This window comes from Pavona decussata, unplaced genomic scaffold (genome assembly GCF_977016875.1).
Source record: "Pavona decussata unplaced genomic scaffold, jaPavDecu1.1 SCAFFOLD_98, whole genome shotgun sequence".
In the NCBI taxonomy this organism is placed as follows: Eukaryota; Metazoa; Cnidaria; class Anthozoa; order Scleractinia; family Agariciidae; genus Pavona; species Pavona decussata.
This window is the reverse complement of record NW_028145514.1, coordinates 1170808-1180863: the sequence shown is the minus strand read 5'-3', so window position 1 is coordinate 1180863 and position 10056 is coordinate 1170808. Positions and strand designations below refer to the sequence as shown.

General features: G+C 39.5%; 1 protein-coding gene across 1 annotated transcript; it reads left to right on the top strand.

Annotated features, from left to right (window-relative positions):
- The first annotated feature begins 1430 nt into the window (after window positions 1-1430).
- LOC146472549 (DELTA-thalatoxin-Avl2a-like) lies at window positions 1431-7524 on the top strand. The gene is made up of 2 exons (XM_085119304.1): window positions 1431-1555; window positions 5820-7524. The coding sequence occupies exon 2, from the start codon at window positions 5867-5869 to the stop codon at window positions 7328-7330; it is 1464 nt and encodes a 487-aa protein (XP_084975430.1). The 5' UTR covers window positions 1431-1555; window positions 5820-5866; the 3' UTR covers window positions 7331-7524.
- Window positions 7525-10056: the final 2532 nt, after the last annotated feature.

Sequence of the window (10056 nt, the reverse complement as noted above, 5' to 3'; positions counted from 1 at the left end):
TCGAAAAGCTCAGCGCAACGTGAGAAGTATTCCGCGCGGTCCTTAAGCGTTATGGCACAGAAAAAAAAAACATGGAAAAATTAAAATTTACAGCCGGTGGTATGAGCCGATTGTTTTGTTTTCGCTAAAAAATCCTTCTCATGAACAATAATCTATTAACCAACTTTTTAACAATGCATCTTCATTTTAAAGATTGCGATTTTTGATTCAAAAAAATGGGAAGTTTCACTTAGAGTGTTTCTCTGAAACCCTGATGTGGCCGCTAACATTTGGTTCAAGCAACCACTACTCTCTTCGCTTAAAGAGATGTTCGATATAATTGAAACAGTTTGGATGTAGAAAATTATTATGTCCTTGCTTTAATTCGTATTTGTATGATTCAGAAAATAATAATCTTATAGAGGTGGACATTGCTCCAAAGCAACGAGAAGGTTTTGAACGGACGGCTTAAAAAGGCAGTGTTAACAAGCTTGAAACTTTTCATGTTGAGTTTTGGTCAGTGGGAGAAACGAAAATTAGTCAATTTTACGACTCTATTACCGAATCGTGATATCTCAAACATAAAAGCCTCAAAGAAAGTTGGTATTTGGCAAGTCAATATCTTCTATTAGGAATTCTATCTAAGAGTAAAACATAAAACAGACCATTAAGGAATGACATAATGATGGGCGATCCCATTTCTCTGCACAAACATTGCCCACATGCTAACTAAATACCCCGTGGTTAAAATTTTAAGTTAAGGTTACATACAATTTTCAAGAAAAATACTATTTTGTTCAGATCAGCGCGAGGAACGGACAAAGAGACACCAGAGGTACATCAGAAACATTGCATGTTTATTTTTGGTCAGTGGGACAAACGAAAATTAGTCAATTTTACGACTCTATTACCGAATCGTGATATCTCAAACAAGTGCCCGAACATTGCTTAAGACATAAAAGCCTCAAAGACAGTTGGTATTTCGTAAGTCAATATCTTCTATTAGGAATTCTAGTACCAGTAAAACAAACCATTAAGGAATGACATAATGATGGGCGATCCTTTTTCTCTGCACACACATTGCCACATGCTAACTAAACACACAGAGGTTAAAATTTTAAATTAAGGTAACACACAATTTTCAAGAAAAATACTATTTTGTTCAGATTAGCGCGTGGGGCAGACCAAGAGACATCAGAGGTACATCAGAAACATTTCATGTTGATTTTTGGTCAGTGGGACAAACGAAAATTAGTCAATTTAACGACTCTATTACCGAATCGTGAGATCTCAAACAAGTGCCGGAACATTACTTAAGACATAAAAGCCTCCAAGACAGTTGGTATTTCGTAAGTCAATATCTTCTAATAGGAATTCTAGTACCAGTAAAACAGGCCATTAAGGAATGACATAATGATGGGCGATCCCTTTTCTCTTCACACACATTGCCCACATGCTAAGTAAACACCCTGGGGTTAAAATGTTAAATTAAGGTACGATACAATTTTCAAGAAGATACTATTTTGTTCAGATCATCGCGAGGAACGGACCAAGAGACATCAGAGGTACATCAGAGGTTAGTATAAGGCCGGCCTGTTCACAACTAAATCCTCCTTTTTCTTCTTTTGGTTATTGACAACAGTCCCAGTTTTTTTTATTAAAAACAAATTGCGATTCCAAGAAACCATTGTTAAATTCTTTTGGCAACGTTCTGACCTTTCTTTGTCTCGTTCAGAGTCGCTGAGAATACATGTCTCCAGAAGTAAAATGTTAAGCTTTTAATTGCTCTTTATCTCTTACTATTTCAGTTTGAATTAAGTTTCTAAAAAAATATTGATATTTAAGGTGATTCCATCTAATTGCATTGCGCATCCTTGCTGCGCATAATTTTTCGCGTCATTTAGCGCGCGCACGAGCGCGCGCACGCACAACATTACGGGATTTCCTTGAGGTTAAGCTCGGCAGGAAAATAAATGGTCCTTTTCTTCTAAACGAGCACGGTGACCCCCATTTTTTAATGCATTAATTTAAATGTCATACGGTTGACCACTATATATCGCGATTTAAAGAAAAGTTTAATACTCTACTTTGAGATATTTTTATTTGAATGCTTTAAAAAGCACGTGTTTAGGTAGTGCTGCTTACGTGCACACGCAGCAAAATCTTTAATTTCTTTCATAATCTTATTTCCAGTTCAATGAAAATAGTTTGTAATGTAAGATTAAAGTAAATTTTGTTGAACTGCTTCGATATTTTAATGCAAGAAATTAATTTTTCTAGAAATGATAGTTCCCTTTTCTGATTACTAGCGTTCCTAATATAAACCACGTTGGTCATCTATTTACTATAATAGCCATCCAGGTTGCACAGAAACGAGCACGGTGACCCCCATTTTTTATTTCATTTTTGTAATGCTCATAACATAGTCATGAACTGGACCAAGTCTTAGACAATTTTAAATACTCCTTCTTTTTCAGCGGAATCACCTTAAGAGGTTATAGACGATGCAAGTTCAGTGTAAGTGATACCCTCAATGCCAAAATGCCATTCAATTGTTGTTTTTGTTTTTTGATAGTTGATAGTTCGAAAACCAGGAAATCGGCCTGAAGTGTAATGACTTAATAGATAAATGATATTTTAAGTGATTGATACAGACATACTTGGAAAAAAAAAATGCGAAGCTCACGGCAAAAAGAGAATGACTTGTCTGAAAACGTCAACATTTGAACCCAGTTTGATTTTTTTTTTTGGTGAAAAATAGGAGGTTGCAACAAAGCAATTTAATCTTGCATCCCCAGCTAGGGATGAATTATCTATAAAATTAAAAAATAATCTTCCCTTAAAAACAACTTTTTATCTATGAATTTCTCTTACCAGTGCTTTACCGTTTTAACCACATTTCTCTCAATGGGACAAATTTATTTCTTTAAATTGCTCATTTCAGGAAACAGCGCAGCTGGCGTCGCAATCAACAAATATTTCAAAAAAGAAAACGCAATGATCGAGAAATTCAGCGCTACGTTAGAAGCATTCCGCGCAGTCATTAAGCGCTATCGCGCAGAAACAAACAAATAGACAAACAACAGCCTCCGAAGACGCGTGAATCGATGGCACGATAAACCACGTTACCGAAATGTTTGAAAATATGTTTAGAGAATATCGGAAATATATCGTCAATATTAGTGTATAAATACCAGCAAGTGCTAACAAAAAAAAAATAAATTCAGGCCATTTAAATGGGGTCTAAAACGTTTTGCTGCTTACAAATGGACCCACATGTTCACGCTCCGTTTAGTTGGAATTCTAAATGACCTCAAAACAAAGGTCTTTCATGACGATTAGAAACAAATATTTTTGGTTTCGTATTTATATTTTTTTGAGCGCAAAACACCCTCGTAGATATCACATAAAACTGTATGGAGAAACAACAGGTATATCCTCGGAGGACGTTTATAAAAAGACCGTTTTCCCATGGTTGCACTCAAATCTAATGAAAAATTCCATCAGTGACGGAGCGGTTTTTTGGAATATTATAATAGACTATCACAGCGACAATTTTAAAGCAAAACAGGACCTATCCTCCAAATAACTTGATTTTTAAAAATAACTCATTTGTTCAGTGCCTTCCTACTAAAAAGTCAGATTTTGAATTTTATTAGAGTTTACTGACGGTCAGTTTAGTGACACGGCAAGGGTATGTAAGCAAAGTTCTATATTTAAGTGACAATCATTCTAGGGTTGAGTAGTACTAATTGGGACGCTAAATTACGTTTGGCACTATATCTGCAGACGAGACTAGGAAAGCGATACACTTCAAATTGACTGACTCAAAACATTCCTAAAACTTTGAAAATCGAATAGTACTGGAAAAGTAACCTTTGTTTAATTACTGGTTTCTGAAAAATGAGATTAATATGTTAACGCTTTCCACCCATTTCCAGTTTCGCACCACAGGTAAAATATAGAAAATCATGTGATTTAAGTAAGGGAATTAACGATTCACAAAAGCAGCTGTAAGTTCTCATGGGGCTCAACAACTTTAATAACAACTTTATTTTATACTGGAAACATTTACAGTAGTCTCCGAAAACGTATCTTAGAAGGTAACTCAGTGATATTCATGAAGCCTTCCTTTTTAATTTGACCGGCCTTAAATGTTTGTTTAAATAAATGAAAGATCCTTGCAGTTAGTACGCACTGATTTTTAAGTCAGTGCTTAAAAGCAGTTGCAAAAGGAAAGCCTGCAAAAAATTCAGGCTTAAACGGGATTCAAACCCATGACCTCTGCGATGCTGGTCTAGCGCTCTACCAACTGAGCTATCAAGCCAACTGGGAGATGGTCATATTGTGGGTTCGTAATATATCCGTGAAGGATGAACCAGTTGGCTTGATAGCTCAGTTGGTAGAGCGCCACACCGGCATCGCAGCTAGAGGTCATGGGTTCGAATCACGTTCAAGCCTACATTTTTTTCAGGCTTTCCTTTCGCAACTGCTTAAGTTGCGTACTAACTGCGGGGATCTTTCTTCTTTTTGATCTTTCATCCGCAGTTGAAAATATATGTCTCATATATTTACATTCATTTAAATGTTTGCCCAGATTTAGCAACCGAAAAATTGAGCCAGTGACGACAGCAGTCTTGGGAAACCGTCATCAATCGTCGTTATTTCCAATATAAAGGTTTATCGCAATCGATCCGTCTTCCTCCCTGGAAGGTATTCAATTGCAACTTTATCGTTTTTGTTCAGAAAGAAATATCGTTTTTAAATATCACTAAGCGAAATCGGTCTTGGTTACCGCGCAAGATTGCTTGAAATTTTTAATTAATGGGCATTATTGATGTTTCGAAAGTTCTCAAAATGACACTTGGGAGTGCAATTTGATTACAATTTCAAAATATAGTCCAACTATTTCTCACGAAAAGAATACTCGAATCCTAGACGAAGCCAGTTTAGAAGTAAGATTTTCTTCGATTGATGAAATTCCTTTCCCTAAGTGTTAACCTAAGCGTTTTAGGGTTGCAGCGTGGTCGAGTGGTTAGGGCGCAGGACTTGAAATCTGGAGGTCGTGGGTTCAAGTCCCGTTCTGACCACTATCTGGAGTTGTTTCTCGGTAGCCCCGAGTTCAACTCCTCGGCCTCGTTTGTAAATAGCCAGATGGTGCGCCTCCTGCCAGCTGGAATTCTTAACCATGTTATATTGTATTTGAAATATTTGTTTCTTCCTATTTGTTTCATTGTCCCTGAAAGCCCCTTGCGGGAGAGGATAATTAAGTTATTACTATTAACATGATCATACTGACCTTTTACGCAACGTCTTATAGCGAAAATTGGTTAGAACCAATTTTGCAACTTATCAGTGCACTGAAGGCACGAAACTTGGTGGAAATTGGTGAAGTCAAAATGAATTCTGTTTTCGTGGTGTCGGTAGAATTTCGGTAGAATGTCAGAATGTCAATCCAACAATGGGCCTTCTTCTCTGGCGGACAGACTGATATGAAGTCAATTATAGTGGCTTGCTTAACTAAGGGATGCACCGAGACCTAGAGCAAAAGAGGGAAAAGGTATTTTCTCACAGTTTACGACGCCAAAACTTTTTATTGGCGCGCAGAAAATACCGCTAGCTACGCAGGCTAAGTCAGTTCAAGCTCCTCACTGCCGCAGGTACAGTATCCGGTGGAGTGTGAACGTTGTCATGCAAAGCCTAGCCTACCACACAGTCGTGGGAGGAGACTCGTATCTCCTGGAGAGGAGATAATACAAGTCCCTTAAAAACGACTGCGTGGGAGGCTAAGCAAGGCCATGTGTTACATGAAAGCATCTGAAACTTAATATTTTTGACAGATTGTACCCCACTGCCAGACCACAGGGAAACAGGAATAACTTCAGCCATGCTTTATCCATTGCTTCTGTTTATCTGCCTGACAGCCTCGTTCAGAGGAACAAGAGCGGAGAGCGGGGATAGCAGTGACACGGAAGAGCTTGGAAAAGGAGTCAATCTTCGGAAGACAAACTTATTGGGCGACTTCCAGGAAAAGGAGGCGAAAGTGTTCGAGGCTTTGCCGGAAACCTGCTTTAAAAGGCAAAAGTTACACTACTCAGGTAGTAACTTTGATTATTACAAAAGCACCAAATCCTTTTACAAACATATGGCCGCCGCAGCTGGTTTGGAAGCCTCCCTCGAGTCTACGTTTACTCTGGGCGCTACTCTCAACACTGTTATACAGAAGACAGAATCCAAGGAATCCGAAGTAAGTGGACTGGCCTTAAATGTCCGCGCCTTGACAGAAAAGATCTTGGTCAAGAAGGATTGTTTAGATAACGTTGAAACTTCCACATTAACCAAACGCCTTGTTAAGGACTTTGAAAAGCTACCATTGGAATTTACACGTCCGTGGCTCGCGAATTCCTGGAAACCATATAACGTCTTTTTGGAGACATACGGGTCCCATGTGATAACGTCTGTGAAGCGTGGATCAAGCATCAAGCAGACGACATTTGCAGAAAGTGCTAAGTCGTATAGTCAGAGAGATTTTCAGGTGAACAGCTGCATTAAACTTGCAGGCCCCGTAAGTGCTACCAAGGTTGGGGTGGAGGCATGTGCAAACGTCAGCAAGAAGGAAGAGTCCAAGGCAAGTGACATGAGCACCGTAGAAAAACTCATCGTCAAAGGGGGTACCAAGGAAACCCGAAATAAGGTGATGAAAGACAGGAGCAAAGAACTAATTGAGCAACTTTTGAACGAAGCTGGTGAAACAGACGCACCTGTTGAACACACCTTCAGATCGATTTGGAACATTTTGCAAAGCCGGTTCGATACTGGATCAGATAACTACATCCGAGCCATAAACCTGCAGTACTATTACCTCGGCTTCTTGAATTATGGCTGCCGATTCAAAGAAAGTAGAGGGGTTCACCTACAGAAATTCGACTACACAAGGCGTCCTCCCGAGAAATCTCCTGAATTCGAGTGCTCTCTGGCTGCAGAGGGTTGCCACCATTCTGACGACTGTGGATACAGAGTGGGAATCTGGTGCGCCTGTCGAGGGAAATCTTGCGTTAAGTACAAATCGGAGAAACAAGACACAGGAAGCTCTAAGCTCACAGCATATGCAAACACCCAAGATGATTGGGGATGGCATGGCTGCGATTGGAAAGTGGCTGGGTTTGAATGCGACTGCTACAACAAGAATATTGGGTTTCGGAAACAGGTGTGGAGGATGCCTAGCAGAGATGTCGCGCAGAAAGATGTTCCTCACCACATGAGTGGTGAGTCAGAGAATCCAGATCAAGATCTCGATCAAGATTTAAATCGAGATCTAGGCAGGGATGCAGAAGAAAATGGTGAAGAGTAATTTGATCTGAGTCAGTACTTAAATGATGTACGATTAAGTTAAAACGTGATCTGCTACATAGTAAATGAGTTTCCCGATTCAAACCAGTGACAATAATGAAGACAGTTAGAACACTAACTATTTAGTGGAATGAGTTTACGCCAAAATTATGTATTGTAATCGTAGCTCGAGATTAAAACAATGAGATGCGCGAATTTTGTTGTTCGAGTGGTCATTCCCAGTCGTTACTCTTGCAACTATTCAATGGAACAATTCTCGACCAGACAACTTTAAAATCTTCATTAATTCTCTCAGTGCCTAGAATGTTGCTTTGTACTACATCTTTTCGTCTTCAAGTGTATCGCACAGTATTACTGAGCGACTATTTCAAATGAGACTTCTCAATTCCAATAGTTTACTTACGCGATTCACGTGGACGATTTTCGATATAAAAGGCTTGTTGCCTCTTTTAACTTCATCCTTTGCGATCCTCATTGGTTACAAAATTTTTTTATGTAATATATCAAGCACTAGGAAGAGTCTTTCATCCAATTTTCAAATAGCAAGAAGTGAGGTGAAAAAACGAGACGCAGGTAGTAGTCAAGTGTGGTACATTCATAAACAAAGATTACCCATTCTTGCATGCCACTCCCGATTTCATTTGTTCCTGTGACTGTTGTGGCCTTGGGTAGGGCGAGGTTAAGTGCCCCTACTGCATTGATGGGAAAGATTTTGACTCTTACAATCTTCCTGTTTGGCGAAAATTGGTTCAGAATTTGTACTAAAGAGAAGCCATAGTTACTACAGCCAAATTCAGCAACAATTACACACTATACCTTATCGTGTTTACTGTGACTTTATTGTTTGTGCCATCATTGAAAATGAGTTTGTACAGTTGGTTTAAGAAAGAATCACCCCTGATAATAACCACTGGGAAGAACAGCTGCCTAAGCTTTCTTTATTTTGGAGGATCTGCATCTTCCCTGAGATTATGGTTTACTATCCCTTTTTATTGATCACTATGCACTGGGAATTACAATACATTGCCTTCCATAACTTCATGCATGCACTTCAACAGCGAAAAAGTTGGCTGAACAATACAGGAGTATGGAGTCCTTTTAAGGACTCCATACTCCTGTATTGTTCAGCCAACTTTTTCGCTGTTGAAGTGCATGCATGAAGTTATGGAAGGCAATGTATTGTAATTCCCAGTGCATAGTGATCAATAAAAAGGGATAGTAAACTCACACTCGAGCCTAACGGGGCCGAAGCATAACCCAGTTTCTGTGGCATGAAGCAACCACCCGCCCTGAAGCAACGGTAGTAATATTGCTAACCTCTCCCTGGGGGCAAGCCTGCGATGGACTACCAGGCTCCACTTGTTCAAAGAGCGAATAATTTAACCCACTGAATAGGTCGCTATCCGGCAGATGAAATGTGTGCAAGATTTTTCCGATAGCCCTATAATTTGTGGATAGATTAGAAGCATATGTCAAATTCAAGTATGGGATTGTGTGAAAAACTTGCCAAAATCGTTACTTGAAGTACATTTGCTCCGCTGGATAGTGAATAAGGAGAGAAGTTCACCCCTTAGCCAACTTGTCTACGACCTTCTCCCAGACAAGGTTGGACAACAGAACGGGATCTTCAGCCGAAAATGAGACGCTTTTAGATGATTTTAGAGAAGAGAGACGTCATTAAGTGAAATACAGCGGTAGAAGAGAAAATATGGATATAATGACACGACACTGAGGATGTTTTACTTTATTTCTAAACACTTCGAAGTTTGTTGACAAAAGCAATCGGCTCATCGCCCAGAATGCTATTGTCTTTCGCGACATGTACTTACAGCGCCCAGTTTTTCAACGCGCAGCATAATAATTTGCATATCCAGAACTAGTCGGTTGTGATTGGTCAATAAATTCAGCTTTGGGAATAACCGAGTCTCTTCAAGATTTCTGCTGCTGTCAATCAAACGCTTAAATGGGTGAGGTGAAATCCCAAGACGCAATGTAGATAACAAAGGCGCTCTGGTTAAAGGCGGGCTGCGAATCGAACAAAAGCACTTATTAAACAAGTTCACGTGCAGCGATATCTTTTAATTTGTCCCGATGGGCTACCAATGGTCAAAACGTTATCGAAAGTTTTTACATAGAATAAGGGTGCTAGTTTGAGTGTAAAAGCTTTATGACTAACTGCAGGATACACTACCACTACTGCTTTTCGACTACAGCTTTTCGGGATCGCGATCGCGAAATGTTTTAGGGAGTTTTGAAAAACGCACGCGAAGGCTGAGTCGTTTGTAGCTGCGTAGCTGGCGGTTTTGTTAGGGACCACTCGAGCGAAAAGGCAAGCCGCGAGGAGAATTGAGCTTTACTGCTTGTTCGCGCGCTCCCCAACAAAACTGCCAGCTGATTAGTGACTGAACTGAAGAAAAAGATAATACCCTGTACATTGCGGGAGCTTGCTCATTCGTGCTTTGAGCAAGTTTTTGGAGTGTTAAAAAAGTGAATTAGCTGTTTCTCTTTACAGGGTAAAGGAAAAGTCAAATAGATTAAATGTAATGCAATTTTCTTTGAAACCGTAACAAGGAAAAAGAAAGCGCCCGCTTCGTGACGGCTAACCTCTGAGGAAACATTCAATTTGTTTGTGTTCAATAATTATTCAAATTTCGATCCGCTTTCATTGATCAAAACATATATAACGCTTAGTTTAGTTCAGGCCATTCAGTTCCTAAAAGCTATTAT

Bases quoted from the DNA above. Each gene is read 5' to 3' on its own strand.
- LOC146472549 (XM_085119304.1), top strand. From the start codon at position 5,867: ATGCTTTATCCATTGCTTCTGTTTATCTGCCTGACAGCCTCGTTCAGA.